The sequence below is a fragment of the Rhipicephalus microplus genome, chromosome 1 (genome assembly GCF_043290135.1).
Source record: "Rhipicephalus microplus isolate Deutch F79 chromosome 1, USDA_Rmic, whole genome shotgun sequence".
Taxonomy (NCBI): domain Eukaryota; kingdom Metazoa; phylum Arthropoda; class Arachnida; order Ixodida; family Ixodidae; genus Rhipicephalus; species Rhipicephalus microplus.
In genome coordinates, this window is record NC_134700.1 from 262,159,845 (window position 1) to 262,176,904 (window position 17,060).

General features: G+C 40.5%; 1 protein-coding gene across 9 annotated transcripts in view; it reads left to right on the forward strand.

The window, feature by feature from the left end:
• The window catches only part of LOC119187143 (sodium-driven chloride bicarbonate exchanger-like), a 240,234-nt gene extending 224,336 nt beyond the window's left edge, over nt 1-15,898 (forward strand). For 8 of the 9 annotated variants that reach the window (XM_075894115.1, XM_075894113.1, XM_075894114.1 and 5 more), the window contains 8 exons: nt 690-868; nt 1,322-1,394; nt 2,555-2,623; nt 3,359-3,535; nt 5,175-5,327; nt 7,273-7,314; nt 9,886-10,121; nt 15,509-15,898. In XM_075894115.1, coding sequence (XP_075750230.1) covers nt 690-868; nt 1,322-1,394; nt 2,555-2,623; nt 3,359-3,535; nt 5,175-5,327; nt 7,273-7,314; nt 9,886-10,121; nt 15,509-15,707 — 1,128 coding nt within the window. In that variant the 3' untranslated portion in view covers nt 15,708-15,898. The remainder of the gene's footprint in view (nt 1-689; nt 869-1,321; nt 1,395-2,554; nt 2,624-3,358; nt 3,536-5,174; nt 5,328-7,272; nt 7,315-9,885; nt 10,122-15,508) is intronic. The other variant, XM_075894110.1, reaches the window with a different exon arrangement.
• The last annotated feature ends 1,162 nt before the right edge of the window (nt 15,899-17,060 follow it).

The following is a 17,060-nucleotide window of genomic DNA, read 5'->3' on the forward strand; positions in this document are numbered from 1 at the left end:
CAATGTAATAAAGACCAGCCATCAAAAACTGGTGGAAGACTAGTCAACCGACAGGTCTTCAAAAGAAAACACGGGCCTTGTCTGGGGACGTGGGATGCTCATAGTAGTGTAGCGGACAAAGAACAGAGGGGTGTTTAACAAAAAATGGTCGGGGAGAGCGACAATTAGAGGACTGTGGAAGCAGTGTTGGCATTTAACAATAATAGTTTATGGGCACCCCGCCGATGGCTTATCAGTGGCCAAAAGTGGTGTCCCGGGAAGTCGCCTGAGCACTGACCCCATTCGCTGTAGCCGATTAGCACACTCGGAGACGTTCGTTGTAAGTGCGATTTCCACGGTCAGGTGGGTGTCGTTCATTTTAAGCAATAGTTTGTTTTAAGTGGGGCCGTTATATGTGGGCTCGACTGTAGTGTCCGACTGCTGGTGCAATTAAACCTTTTCTAAGCAGGACAAAGAACTAGCTATAAAGTGTTATGAGGTGAATTTAGAGCAAAAAACTATTTAAACAAATGTTTGTGCATCCACTGTAGTCTGTGCACTGGCATGTAACCCCTTCCAGTGCAGTCATGCAATGCATTCTTAGAGCAACAAGTACCGAGAGCCGCTCTTGTATCAACTAGATTTTATCTACAGCATTGGAAGTAATGCCCTGCCTCTGAATTGCTTTTATCCTATGCTGTCCCCAACAGAAAGGTTGCGGCTACCATCTCGACCTTCTGGTGTTGAGTGTCCTGATTGCCATCTGCTCTGTCCTTGGTCTGCCCTGGTTTGTTGCGGCCACTGTGCTAGCCATGACTCACGTGAACTCTCTTCGAATGGAATCAGAATCGTCAGCACCAGGAGAGAAGCCGCAGTTCCTTGGTGTAAGGTGAGGTTAACGTCACATCAAGAAATTGTGTCACCATATTATTTTTTTGCATTGCTCCTAATTAAGCACTTTTTAATATAAATTAATAGTGATGATGACAATAACTAACTTTAGTAAGAGTTTATTTCCCAATCCATCCTGTGGCTCTTTCTTTTCAAGGTTTCCTTTCATTATTTTACAGTATTATAACTTGCTCTAGCTAGATATCCATTAATGAGTCATAATAGGGGGCAAAATTGGTATGGCAGAAGAAAAGATTTGAACAAAGTGAAGACACTAACAGATTACAGGGGTGCCATGGCATTCATATTTATCAGTTCTGGTAGGAGATCTAAAATTAAATATCCTGCCAGAACTTGCACAATTTCATCTATCTAGTGTGTAAGCTTACTTTGTTTTTTCTTTACTTGTTGTGAACGGTAGGGAATCTTAAATTGTTATTTGTGTTTTCAGAGAACAAAGGCTGACCCAGGTGTTTATATTCCTTCTGGTGGGCCTCTCAGTATTCTTCACTCCTGTTCTCAAGGTATGGCCTTCAAAGTACAACCATTCACAGTTATGTGCTTGACCAGTTAAGCACACTTTTATTGACTAAAGCACCGTAAAATCTCATTTATTTGACACCTGATAATCTGGACAATTGGACTATTCGGACAGTTTAACTAGCCCCGCAAGTATATTTACTGTTCAATGGCATTAAATTCATTATTTGGGACATACTTGGCCATAGTATGGTTTATTTGGATGACTCTCCGAGTGCACCGAGTGCAGATCGCCGCAAATGTGGTTCAAAAAGGAGTGGAAATGAGATTCGCGAACAACTGGACTGACCTGGCGCAGTCTGCATCACCACTGTCATCAGCAAGAACCATATGCTAAAACTGGGAGGTCTTTAGCCGTGGTCTCATTGTGAATAAAGTCGAACGTTGCAAGAACTGCGGCTTTTATGTCGCTCTTATGCAGAATGGGATTTACGTGTTGATCAAGAGAATGAAAGCATATTGATGTAATAAACATTTGTTTATTGCTTTCTCGATTCTTCCAATAATTGGAAATTCAATTATTTCTTACATTTATTCTCGTCCTGTGAGATCTGCATTATGGAGCTTTTACTGTATAATCAAGACTAGCAAAAAAAAAGTCTAGCCATCTTTTTATGCTTGTAGGTAGCCTTGAGTTGGCACAAGCGGCTGAAGCAGCTGAAAATGCTATCAGGCTGTGCAACTCTATAATAAATTAATCTAACCCAAATGTTTTGTGTGCCTGGTTGCTGCAAAAGTGCTGTGTTAATTTAGTGAAGTTTCTTTTTTAATGCATCAAATAGTTTTTTTCAGAGGGAGTTCAGTTTGAAAGCACTAGTATATTGTCCGAGCTATAACCAGCACTAAGTTTAGGGCTGTGTGGTGAATCAAAATGGCTTATTACTGAGCATACACAGTAAGAAACATCTTTATCATGTTATTGAATTGTCTTATGGGCTTCACGTTGATTATCTGTGAACAGAAAGCTTTTGCCCTCTCTATTTTTTTGGGGGGGAGATGCTCACTATGCGACAGCTGTCAACCAATAATTCATCCAATGAAAGGTTATTGCATGAAAGCTTGATTGTTTTAGTTCTATATGTGAGCAACCAGCATTATGTAGTAGCTGAAGCAGAATCTTAATGTGTGGTTCATGTTTTTGCAGCGTATTCCTATGGCTGTATTATACGGTGTCTTCCTCTACATGGGAGTGTCATCACTCAAAGGCTCACAGGTACCTTGTTTTGCAGATTGCCTTATCTTTATTGCATGCAAGTGGGCCAGATATGAAGACATTATTTAAATGAAAATTAAGCCAGCTCAACAGAAATGCTCTTTCTTCCTCATTAACTGTACAATTGAAAAGAAGGAATGATAAATAAGGGCAATGAATAACTAGCCAGTTTTCTGCTTGCTATGGTTCACCTTAAATGTGTTGCAGTTGAGTGAGTGATAAGATGTTCTTATTGAAAACTTTATAAAAAAAAAAGAAAATAAATGTAGGAAATAAATAAAACTAAGTTTGATCAATGATTCAGTGTTTTTGACATTAATTGAATTTATAAAGACAGTTACCCCTTGTAAAACCAAAGCACCTTTTTTGTGGGGTCTATCACATTTATCAAACAACAGTAATCGGTGTATTATTAAAGTGCACTTTTTTTCATTGGTTCTATGCAACACATATTGACCTTACAGATCAAGGCTGTGCACACCTAAGCATCTCTAACAGGAATGTACCAGGCTTATAACACCTAAGCAAGGCTGTAGATAATGAACTGAAGCATAATGCTGTTGCTTGATGAAACTGCGTGGCAAAAAGGCAAAATTTGGGAGTTTGGGAGCTGCATCTAGCTGATTTTTACTCCTCGAGTTTAGGAGTGTGGGAAATGTATATTACTGGTATAGCACATGATCTTTGTTGGGCTTGCCACATATGCGAGTTTGTGTGTGCACCTGTTCTGTGCAGTTCTTCGACCGCATACTGATAATGTTCATGCCACAAAAGTACCAGCCCGACTACATGTTCCTGCGGCATGTACCCACTATGCGAGTGCACCTGTTCACGCTCATACAGCTCACTTGTCTCGTCTGCCTCTGGCTGATCAAGTCGTACAAGCCATCTTCCATCGCATTCCCTCTCATGGTGAGCACTGTGGAACCATAACACTATACTCTTCCGTCTACTGAGCTACTGCTGTGCTTCTCTGCCCGCCGTGGCAGCTTACCACATAAGGTTCACATAATGTTAGCACATAAGCTGTCGCACGTTGCTGAGCCCTGAAGTACTGGGTCAATTCAGGACCAAAGTAGCAGCATTTCGATGGAGCAAAATTCAAAGAACACCTGTGTGTTTAGGTCAGGGGTTCTCAAACTTTCTGGCCGGCCATTCCAGAGTGCAGCGGAACCCCCAACCTTAATATTATTTTTTAGATGCAGTAGACTCGCAATAATTCAAACTCTGATAATTCATACTTTCAGGTAATTCAAACAAAATTCAATATTTTAATTGGCCCTCTATACTTTGAATGTAGTTAAAAGCCTCTTAATTCGAATTCCATCGTTCGGTTAATTCATACCTTTTGTGGTTTCATACCAGATAATATCTGTTGCTTTCCCACTAGTATTTAAATATTTACGTGCTTATGCAATTCTAACAATCTAAAAATGAAAAATAAGTGCTTCAGGCCTTCAAGGAAAAGGATTTGCTAGTAAACAAATGTTTGAAATGAAGCACATGCATGGTAAACTGTGATGCTTCTAAAGCATTGTAGAAAGCTTTGTGCTGAAGGCACATATAGCAAAGAAGCAGTCGGCAATTCACAATTTTTTTAAAAGGTCTGATCTGAACTTGTGGACCTTACACCTTGGCTTTGTGTTCACTGCGTGCAGTTAAGGTTTAAACATGCCTAAAAAATTTTTAAATGCTATGAAATTAATGCTCAATCATAATGTGTGGTGTCATTTTACTCAGACTCATATATCTGAGTACTTCTGATAATTCAAACTTCTTTATAATTTAAATGAAATTCAGAGGTCCCTTCGAGTTTGAATTAACGAGAGTTGACTTAATAAATTTGTTGATGGGGATAAAACGGTTGCAGGCTGCACTCATTCTGGCCGCTCACGGAACACGAAGATGTCATTCAGAGAACCTCAGGGTTCCATGTAACGTTTGAGAACCTATGATTTAAACTAGGGCGCACCACTCTGGTGTGCCTCGTAAGTATCTTATGGTTTCGGCACATAAAATCCCAGGAATCATTACTGCTGTGCTGCTCATACTTTGTTTTGATGCATAAAGCCTTGCCTAACATCCCAACCACTCACCTAAACAGGAAGGGGGGAAGGTTTTGTATGAATTGTCCGAGTGATCATTATAATATGTAAGAGCATAGAAATTTCTTTGAAATAAACCTAACATAATGTTTTATGCATAATGAAACTGTAGGAGCCATTTCTTGCCTTTTGTGTTGAATCACCACAGCTGATTAACAATGTGGGTGCAAAACAATGATGCAACGCGGAGTATTCTTTTTCGGTATAGAGGGGTAGACGATAGTTTTCTGTCATTTTCTGGTTTCTGAACTTTTGATGTGTAATACTTCCTTGTTGATTCAGTCAGTCCTTCTCTCATGTCACATCCTCGACAGATAGCCTCAGTTTTCTTTTTATACCCTTTAGTCTCAGTAACATGTCCTTTGATTTTGTTCTGTGAAAACATGTATAGTTGAACTGATTACCGTGCGACTTCTTACATGACACATCACGTCCCTGCCTTGCAGCTGGTTGTCATGATTGGTGTGCGGAAATTGCTGGACTTCATTTTCACGCAACGGGAACTGAAGGTTCTTGACGACATTATGCCTGAGCACACCAAGAAGAAGCAAGAGGAAGACAAGATGAAGGAAGCAGAGCGGGAAGAATTTGAATTGAAGGTTTGATGCCCTGTGGATTATATTTTTGTCTGCATTTACCTGTGACACTGCCATGACTGATCAGGGAGACTGTCAGTATTGTCAGTATTTATGTCTCTCTGGTCGCATGGTTCAGGACAGAAGTGTAAATTTAGGGGCTTATTTTTCTTTGTTAGCCACAATATGAATGAGAACTGACAGGCGATAATGCCAAGAAAAGTGTAGGACATGTTATTAGTAGCAATGGTAATATAAATGCGAAGAAAGTAATGTTGAAGAAAGGATAACTTGCCACCCACGGAGGCCGAACCTGTGACCTCCGAAAGTTTCGGGTTCGGTCAAGATCGCCGGTTCTGTCCCTGTCGGCTGCAAGTTATCTTGACAGCCTCTTTTTTTTAACTTGCACTACAATTACTACTATAACGTCCCCTATGCTTACTTTCCATTATTGTCTGTTAGCCCTCATTATAATTCAGCACAGTTACTTTCAGTCTAGTAACATCAACTTTATTTGACATCAATAGCTACATATGTTTAGGGCGCAGGCTAAAGGCCTGTGCCCCAAACATGTTGATGGTAGACAACTGCCTAGAATGCAGTAGTTCTTTTCCAAATTTCACTCTTTAAACTGTACTATTCAAACCTCATTGTAACAAAGTTTCATCTTACACGAAAATCAGTTTGTTGTATATGAAAATTTGTTAGAAAGGTACATTCTTACCAGTGCATCTATTGCAAAACTATTTTTCATTTACTTCATTATATCTGGGTTCGTTATATCGAGGTTTGAGTAGTACGTGCTCACTTATGCATTTCTAAGCACTTTGTTCAGACTTTGCTGAACTTGCATGACGTCAGTAGTACTTGCTAGTTGCTTGTTATGTGTTCATTATTTAATCAATGACCCTGGAGATCATGCACTTTAAACTTCGAAATGTATTGATTTGCTTGGAGCTGTCACTATAATAAACGAAACAGTATTTGAGAGCGAAGTAACTTCATTGGCGGAACCAAGCTACGTTGTATCAATTTCTCTCTTCTTGTTTTTGGTGAGGCTGACATATAGTTATTACAACATTGCCATACAAAACCTTACACTGTCTTGAACGATTGCTTTTAAGCTCTTAGACTCTAATGCCTTGTGACAAAATAGAATATATTCTAAAGTAGATTTTTACTAGAAGCTAGTTAGAGTAGGGTAAACAGATACAAAAATAGATTGCTTAATTACACTGTGTGGGTAATGAAAGCTTTTTAAATTTTTGTTATAAAACAATCGAGACCTGCAATGATTGTTGCTATGTAGCTTTAAAATTCGTCTTTAAAAATTTAGCATCAAGTGAAGAGTTGCATGCAATCAATGGCACGACATTGCATGGACTCTTGTTGAATGACTTTCATATTTGTGCATGCTGTTGTGTAGGGGAAGAAGCATAAAACTCACAAATAGAGTAGTGCCTGATGCTCGAAGCCAGCCTAACCTTTGTAGACAGCCATCATTATGCATAATGAACGTAATTCGAGGTAGTCTAGTATACGTTTCTCATCCAGCCAACCTAGTGATGTGCTGGAGATTTATTTCTTTTTGATCTTGCTATCGAGGTTTTCTGTGTTGCCTTAACTGAAGTTAAATTTATGGCTGTTTAAATATTGCATATGCCACAGCATGCTGCATGTGTTGGCCATCTCTGTCCAGTTAACCTGCTAGTACTAACCGTATTGAAGTGAAAAATATCTTATTGTTAAATGCTTTGTTGATTGAACTGCTTCCTTACCTCATTTGATTGTTGCTTGTCTGTTCTGCAAATAACCCGTGCCTAGCTCCATTTCCTATTGCCGTAATAGAAGATTCATTTATTAACCCATTGCCAACCACTTGCTTGTAGCAATTAGCCTAGTCTATTCAAATATATTGTTGTTCCGTGCTGCATTTTAAGAATGAGCATGTCTTTGTTTCATACCAAAGCCTGCAAATCTGAGTTTGATGCAGGAGGAAACTGGGGATAAGGTGAGCATGCTGCCTCTCTTGGAAACAAACTTTCCTTCTCACTCGTCACTTCTCATTCTTTTGCACATTTTGTTGATTCTGTGGACACGTGCCACAGCATGCTTCTTTCGCTACTGATTTCATAAGCATTAATTTTCTGAAAATGTCTTAATAGCTTCTGCTGGTGAGCATGCATAACATATTTCAACTACTTGTTAGACAGTGCTTTGTTGCACTCTATGAATTTATTCTGTAGCTTTACTAAACCAAAATGAGCAATCCATGGTTGTTACTGGGTGCCATTCCATATAAATAATTGGCAGTAACTGAGTCATGTCAATTGGGTGGTATTGTGAAGTAAGCGTTCTTGGGATGATCTGCTATAACACTTCTGAATCTTTTCAGCATTTTTTGGGGGGGGGGGGGGTGTATTATGTTTAAAAATGAATACAAAAGGATTCTTACTCACTGCAGAAGAGTTCAAACTAAATAAATAAAGCAGGCAATGAAATTTGCAGAAGGCCACGTTCATCAACAAATAATGGACAACTACTTGATCGCAGTGCATGAATTTTCGCACATTCGGCACACTGTGTCATTGCGCTACACATATTCGCACTCATGGTTAGCTGTACATAGTAAGGTTTTATGATGAAGATATTCATAACGTCTCTCAAAGCAGTTGTCTGCATTTTGCAGCATGTAATGTAGTGAAGGTTGTGTACTAGGGTTGTCCCATCTTGATAATCAACTTTGTGTAGGTCTTTATATTCAAAAAAGTGTACTAGAACATGAAAGCTTGATCATATCTAAAAGAAGCAGTAAAGTTATGGCATATCAGCAAGTTTTAGCTAGTATTTTTTCATCAGCAGCTAGGCTCAATTGCTTCAAAACGTGTGGGAGCCAACGGCTCGGCTCGCTGTGACAGTACAACATCGCCTGTAATTTAGGTCCTGCTTTAGCTAGAGTATAGACGGCCTCCGACTAATTGTGTTGCTGCCTTTTTCTTTGCTTCTCCATGATACCTGAAAAAAAAAAAGTTGCCGTGACCCTATAAAATGTGATTGATTACCGAGAAAATGATGCTCTCCAGTTGACTCACTGGGCAGGCATTAAAGGGGCCCTCCAGCACTTTTTGAGCAAGGTCAGAAAACGCTGCTGATCAGTTGTGGACGCTCCTGAGAACATGTGAATTAAACATTGCAGTGCATCAAGTGGCTGCGAGTGCACAATGAATTTTCAATCTCGGTTGGAAGTAGCGCACTCTTTTATCGACAAATAATGCCATAATTCAAAAGGACGACGTCATAAACAAAAAGACCACAGGCATTGACTGATTTGAGCATCATGAGCTGTGTATTTAGCACAGCTGTTAAGAGATGCCACAATGTGGGTGTGATGGAATCACACTGAAGGCAAGCTACGCTGTGAAAGGAAAAAAGAAAAAGAAATGTGCTTGAGGTGCGCTGATGAACTCGCCTAGCTTCTTGTGGTCCCCTGTGTAGTCATCAGCACGCTTGCTGGTATAAAAGGAGAGAAGTGCTTAATTAAAGCGTGTCACAAAGCAGTGTGCCTTGACTCATACTTGGCAGATTCTGAACATTTCTGCTGCAGTCGATTTTAGAGGCAGTAAACACCTTTAATGAAGTCACTCAATGAATACTTGGGTAGAAAAAGTCACCGTTTCGGCACAAGAGCGAAGCATTGAATGCAATAGCAACCCATCGGACTGTAATACTAAGTAAGGCTAAAAGATTTAGGAACCATATAAAATGTAGTGAACAGAGTCAAATGTGTGTTGAGCCGCGCATTTCTCGCACGCCCAGCACCACATTCTTGCTGTGTCTGGGCACGTATGCGAGCCCACCTTGCTTCAGCTCTGTTTCGCAGGTGCTAGTACGTAACGGAATAGCATCACAGAGGCTAAACTGCATACAGCATTTTCTCTGGCCTTCGTCCGGCGTTTCCTTCCTTGGCATCCGTCGACGTTGATGATACCAGTGATAGTAGCGAAAAGTGCAGTTGCAATGCACTTCACCAAACGTTCATTTCAGATTGTACCAGGCATTGCAGTGTGGGCATCGACGCCGGAAGCAGCTGGCTGGTGGGAGAAGCTTGCCTGCTTGCTTGTTCTTGGCTACTTCCACTTTTCGGTGGAACGAAGCTCTCATTTTTCGTGATACATGCAAGCTCTGCTCAAGAATGTTACTTTCATAAGTTATATATATATATGTTAAGAATGTTATATTCATATATATATAGCTCGCCGTTAATGATATGGATGGCATGAGCGGCGCAACCTAGTTGGTTTACACAGTGCGCTAAGGAGCGAGGGGCCACGAGTTCGTATTCACAGTGGGTGCCTTCGAATTTTTTCTTCAGATTTATTTTTCTCTGTGCCTTTTTTGTATATATACATATACATATCTGGGACATGACGACAACGACAAAAATTAGCCAAGGTTGTCCATATAATTGCTATTGCAATAAAAGTGTTGCAGGGCCCTTTTAAGGAGAGTACAGTAGGCTTTACTCGCACTCTCAAGAAACTGCAGTGCAGTTGACACGTCTGCTACCTGGTTTGCGGTGCAGAATGCGCTGCTCCCGGAGGCCAGTTCAGGGAATGTGGCCATAGCTCTGGTGAATGGCAACCTCATCAAGGTTCCTATGGAGAAATACAAAGAGGCCGAGGAGCTGCCGCAAATCAACATCACCGAGCAGCTCTCGCAGACAGGCCTCTGGCAGGCCATCGATCAGCACAACCAGCACAAAGGTGGCAACCCTTCCTCGGGAGGAGGAGGGGCCAAGGCGGCTGACGACGGGTCCAGGTGGGGGCACTTATTCACCTGACACTACTGCAGTTAAACCTGTCTTTACAATTTAATTGTGCCAGGGGCTCACAGAGGATTTTGACTGTGGAGGCCTTGAGAAATTCATAATTAGTCATGCCGAATGATATACTGTAGTTTGATAACAAATCACAACGCACCTGCTCTCTCTTAGCTTTCGTGAAAACCTCCGTGGCATACCTGATCCGAATGACACAACCACCTGTTTACATCTATAAGCTCTGTTTTTATTTTGTAATAACTTTTGTTAAATATTTGTTATTTGAGATTCATGCAGTTCATGTCGTAACAAAATGTTTAGTGCCTAAAATGAGTCTCGCAAAATCGAATGGCTTTTTGTGTATATAAGACGCATCAGTGAAAATAAAGAAAAAAAAAGGTGCACCAGAAAATATGGTATTTCAGCCAAGTGGTGCGTATTGAAAGAACCAAATCTCTTCCTTTATTCAGCATCATAAGTAGGCAGTGCTCACAATCACCAATAAAGTTATATATACCTATAATTGTTGAAAAGTAGAATAAACTAGAATACAAAATTCAAAAGAGAAGTGCACGCTTCTGCACATTGAGGGAAGTATTAATGGGCTGAAAAGGGGGGGGGGGGAATGTGTCAATAAGATTTTTTCGTAGCAAATATTTATTTACAAGTTGATTAAGTTTGACGGTTTCCTAGTTAGAAGACTTGCTGTATTTCTTGTAACTTATGCTCTCACTGAGCTGGATTCTCTTGTTGCAGACACTTTCTTGAGTAATTAAAAATACGTGATGTTGCTTAAATTAGTGCTAGTTTTATACAAAAGCAAATTGTGCAATAATTGCCGCTAGTACTGTTACTTTTTTTGTGGTTTGTTGCATGTTATAACCTAACGTAATCTTTGCCGAATTTTTACTTTTCTGAGCACAAATTCCAAAATATGTCTGTAACTGTGGCACTTGGTTTTCGTATGGCTTTGTTTTACAAGTACCACGTACTGCATGTTTTCAAGACACCGTGTAGTGTCGTAGGACACATTTTTGTTCACGTAGTGGAAAGTAGTGGTCTAATGCTTGTGATGATCCGGATAGCATGTGCTGGGATGTTTTCTTATGTTTGTTGGCTTACAATGCCTGCTTCATTTAATCTGCCTAGGAGCGAAATTGGTTGGCATGATGGACGGGAGACCTTTGGATTCATTGCCTCTAATCTTGTATATTAGTTTTCACATCTGTTTGGGGATACTGCATTCGCTATTCTTTTTCTATTTAACGGTGGCTTTGGGTGTCTTTTGTTATCATGGCTTCTTAAGAAAAATAGAGCTAGCAGTTTGCATCAAGCTATGGTTTAGAATATTCTCACTTATGGTTAAACCTTGCTCTTTAAAAAATACCTTTTTCAGCACTTGCCATGTGTTGCACCACGAGAGAGGAACAGAGGCGAGAACAAAATCTAACCTTTTAATCCTAGTACCTCTGATCCAGCTGTAACGGCACAGTATTGACATCAGCAAGCATAGCTTTGATGTCAGGAAAATAGGAAGGAGTTGAATTTAAATGAAACGTGGGTATATATATGAAAGAATAGAGAAGAGGGGCAAACTGAGAATAAAATTTAAGCTGGAAGAACGGTATTTTCTCGTATATAAGCCACACCATACACTGAAAAAAATTTCTTAAAAAGCAGGAGTATAGGCTTCAAGCTGAGGTTATATGCTTTCTTTTTTTTTGTCTTCTTGTAGAGTTAAACCCAGGGATGTGGGTTACATGCAAGGGTTGGTTATATGCAGGAAAGTACTGTGTAATTTTTATACCGCGAGAAGTAAGGACAAATGCTTGAGAATATGCAGAGAATGAATTCCAGATGTTGAAGGGGGGGCACGTTCGATTTTCAGGTGCTAAGCTTCAATCATTACAGTAGCAGTTACACACATTTTGGGAGATTGCAGACTGATTGCATGGGAGGAGCTGCCGAAGTGCACCCTGAGTGTTCTAAGACATGTCGTCCATGGCATGTCGCTGATTGGCCTAGGTGATGTCCTTTGTTGTCCTGCTTTTCAGAGATTCTTTCTAAGCAGGAAATACAAGGAATCCCTAAAAGTGTCTTTCACATTGGATGCCTTGGGCAATAACCAGAGGCCCATATTCGCAGCCAAAGGCCATTATTAACGTAATGGCATTTGCAGCCGACGGAAGTCACGGCTGAGCAATGCTCATCAGTGATATGCATACAGAGTAATTCAGGCAATACTCTGGCTCGATGTATTATCAACAAACATCATTTCAGCATAATAGTCCCAGTTGAGTGCGACAATTGTCTTTGTGCATCTGAGAAAGCTTGGTGCTCAATTGTGCACGCATTTTTATGGAACCAAGGCATAAGCTGTGGTGAAAGACTTTTTCTGGAACAAATGCAACTTGCCGAGCCAATTATGCGGGTCGTCTTGGGTCTTGTGGCATTTAGGCTTGTGCTTTTATTTGTTTGTGCGTGTTTAATGTCTTATCTGTAGCATCATTCCTTCTCTCTCTTCTTTTTTTCTTTCTTTTGTCCTATCTTTCACCTCTCCCGTTCTTTGTCACTTTTTTTTAATACCCAACTTGCACTGCTTTCACCACTGCTCATTCAGTCTGTAGACAGGTACGTAGGTCTCCTAACCACTGCACTGGCATGTATGCATTGCTCAGCTGCCTTTGCCATGCTTACTAACAGTGGAAGCATATGCAGTGTACCATTGCTTCATGGCCTGCATGACCACAGTGTGTTCAAGAACATCTAAAGCATGGAAGAGTCTGGGTTGCGACGCTTCAGCGATGCTTTTGCTGCTTTCTTCTTTGCAAGCAGGAAAACTAACTACATTGTCCTGAAACTTTGTCGAAAGTTTGAGTGGTGTAATGCATCTTGTGTAAGTGTGAACAGGTTTTGCATGTGAAAAACTAAGCTATATTGATTTTTAGTACAGTGCATTGAGATCACAAATTGTATGGCTCCTTTCTGTATTCATAATGTTAAAGAAAAAACATAAGAAGCGCTTTGTTTGCATTTGGAGTGAAATGAAGTGCACCAGAAAAGAAAGCCATGACAACATGTATGAGAAGTATTGAATCAACCAAAATTTTATTGCTGAAAATGGCTGTTGGTTTTGACAAACATTAAAGCTTATTATTGGCTTTAATCACAGTTCAGTATATTGGATGCCAGAAGCGATTGGAGCCATTTCTAGCACTGCTAAATAGTAATGAGAGATAAAGAGAAAAGATTGCTCCTTGCTGCACAACATGAGAAAGAAAAGGCCATTCAGCTAAAAATACGAACTTGTTGAAAGACTCAATTTCTTCACTCTTATACTGTGTAGCTCCTTTTTCGTGTGCCTGTGTGTGTGTGTGCAACTGTAATGCCCACAAACAGTTATGCCTTAAGAAAAATTTTGAGAAAATGCTGACTGTTCTTACTGTTCTTGTTCAGTTTATTTTAAGAAAAGCATGAATGAAATTTAGTTTGAGGCATAACGTAATCAGTACTAATTGAAAATAGTTAATTATGATCATGTAATATGTAATTCAGTGCACCTTCTTAATAACATGTCAAATCTGCAATAGCTGCTTAGCATGACACCGATAGTAGCTTTTAGTAGCGTTATTGAGGTGTAATATTCAATTTTTCAAATATGATACAGTGGGCGTTACATGGGTATAGCAGCACACCGCAACTTGCACCTCTGTGCACATGCAGAAAAAAGAGCTTATATAATATCTGTTTAGTTTATGAATTGGTGCTGAGAAGCTGTCCCTGCATGCTTGTTAAATGAGTGCTGTTTTTAATATGACACACTTCTAAATATGTAATATTTATCGAAAGCCAACTCTCTTTTCAGAAACAGCAGTAGCATGTTTTAATTCATGCTGCTAGCTGTGACCGTCTTCTTTTCACTCTGTCTTGTGTACACACGGTACATTTTTTTTTATAAAACCTGCGTTATTCCCTGGCTATTCTTTGTGCCTAACACTAGCACAATGTACACCTTGTGTAAGCACATTGTACTTTCCTGTACTCAAACTCGTACTAACCTCTTCAGGTGCATCAAGTAGTTGCCGAATTTGCTTAGCTTCAGTCTACCATTTTTTAATGAGCTGCCTGAAATGTACATTTTGAAATTCTCTTTAAAGAACGGAATTACAACAACACCTATCACCACAATAGCTGTGACATGTTTCTGTTAAATTTTTCATTAAAGAAGGGACTTGGGTACTGCATGTATCGATGTAGTCTAACAACAGAAAGTTCACATGTACTTTTAGTAAATTACCCAGATTTAAATAACAAAGTTAATAATGTTAAAAGGTTAGCTCACTAGCATAAACAAATATTATCAGATATTCTAGTTTTTATTAATGCATAGAGTAATTTGCAGAGCTTAGGATAAAAAACGTGCCATCTGATTTAACTCAGCAGTGGCTCTCCTAAACTTTTCTCATTTTAATGAATTTTATGTGAACAAAGCACTGTGTATCACATTTGCTACTAGTCTAAGCTATAAAACTGAAAAGAAACAAGTAATTGAATAGTATAATTCAAGATCAAAGTGACTGAAATACTTGGGCCTGCCAATTGCTGATAAAGAGTTAATTGTAAACACTGTAACACAAAAATACTAACTTTTCAAGTCATTTTATCGGTCGCTAGGTCAGGATTCGGTTTTGTGTCGTCTCATAGTTTCTAAACCACATGCATAAGCTTCATAGTGTTGGTCCTTTAAGTGCGAGCATTTTTTTTTTCTATTGCACTGTACATGCAAGGAGTAGCCAGGATAATGTAAAAAAGTACATTTCATTTTGTGCATTTCGAGCCCTCCTTCATGCTGAAAAATTCGTATAGCTATAGCTTGTACTATTGTATGCAGGTGCTACATTTTTTGAAGTCACAAACAAAATAGTAGAAACAGCATAGCTCATACATATGTGCTGACAATATATACTTTAAAAAGCTGACTTTCTGACCTTAAAGAAAAATTCATCATGCATAACTAAAAGTTTGTGAGGTTCAAGAATAGTCATTATATTAATGAGAAATCTGTGAACTTTCTTAGTTGTATATCAAATGTGGCAGGTGATATGATTCATACAATATATGCACAAGCATACAAGATAATCCAACACACCCTCTTGCTTACAACAGAAGCAGTTGCTTGTTGCACCTGGACCCTGTCACAGCTAACCGGTGCTGTAACAGTGTCACTGCCTGATACACAAATTACTTTGGTGTCACTGCTAAAAGTGAGCTGCGTGCACCAATTCACACCCCGCCCCCCTCTGCTCCTTCGTGGCCTCTCTCACCACAGTCTCTTCTTGTACTTCTCTTCCTACCCCTTCCTTTTTTTCTCCTTGATGGGGCACAGGAAAAAAAAACGTGGAAGTAAGAAAGATGCGCTCAACGAAGAGGAACGCAAGCGTCTCTCTACCATGGCTGAAGAGGACGATGAGGAGGACTGTGGCATCACCATCCGCATAGATGCCCCTACGCCCGTGCCCTCCAAGCACGCTTCGCCCCAAGAGGCCAAGAAGCCCTTTCCCAATGGCAGCGAGACGTCCGTTTGACGCCAGATGAGCCCCTAGGTTTATTTCCTTTATTTCCCGGACGTTCATTCCCCCTGAGGCCCTCCCCCCTTTTCAGGCGTTCCCCCAATGTGCCCCTCTCCCTCAACAGCACGACCCAGGTGCCCCCTTCTAGGTGCCGAGGGTCTGGGGTACATTCGAGAAACGAAGGGCTTGCTGGGCATAGAGCGGTGCACGAGAAGCAGACCACGCCGGCAGCCCTCTCTGTGGCGACCATCGCGAGTGCTGCGCTTCCCGAGAACACTATTTCTGATGGCCTGCATGCAGGGCTCCGTCCTGGTGGTGCAAGAGGGAAACCAGTCTGTAGCATAGCATCCCTCCAGTTGTGCTCAACATGTGCCTTGCAGATGCCACCATAGATGAAGGTCTGTGGAAATCGTTGTCGGCTTTGACCCAGTGCTCTCTCGTATGTTCGAAATGTCTGGTCCAAGCTCTCTCGCAGGTATTTATCTTGGTGGCAGCTGGACAGGCTCATGATAGGCAGAGCTCCAGAAGCTTTTCTTTTTTTTTTCTTTTGTCACACTTGTTGTTGCCGTTGTCACGGATATGATGTGATCATAGAGGACCTGTACAGCTGGAAAATTTGAAGTAAACAAAGGTCACAGCCGTTGTTGTGCTTTTGGAAATGCCGATCGATGGAATCTGCTGGGCCACTTGGGACTACCTCATGAGACAGTCTTCACTCAGAGGAATGTGGTTATGATAATGTGAAGTGGCTTCCCTTAGCTGCATGCTCTTACTGAGAGACAGCTCAAGTGACAAGCACTGAGACACACAATCCTGTCCAATGTCCTGGATGAGCAATCGACAAGAGGATTTAAAACAAATAATAGTTGTTGTTAACTTTAATATGGGCAAGCAACTGCAGTTCTAGCAATCGACAGTGCATTTTTTTTTCTTCTGTACTCAATCTGCTTGCAGAGAGTGTAAAAGCTGGTGAAACTTTGCAAAGCATGGTAGTCCCCCTAGCATCTTTTCAAGTATCCTTGCTGTTATTTCATGCAGGTCGTAGCAGTAGCGTGTCGTGTCGAGCTTATAACTTGTTTCTGCCTGCACTGTGCCAGCTCATTAGATTTTACTGTTGCAGTACACAAGTGAGCGCTTGAAAGCTAGACTCTCTTCGAGTTGCGTATTTATTTGCTAGTCTGTAACAGAATCTTCTCCCTTTATTTTTCTTTTTGACATAGAGTGGCTCAGTTTTTTACGCTTATCATAGACAAGCACATGTTGGCTCTTGTGTTGAATATCCCTGTGAATGTTCTTTCTTTCAGAGCACAAGTTTATAGACTAGACAACTGCTTCTTCTCAGTTGAATGGCCCATACTTTTGTATGCT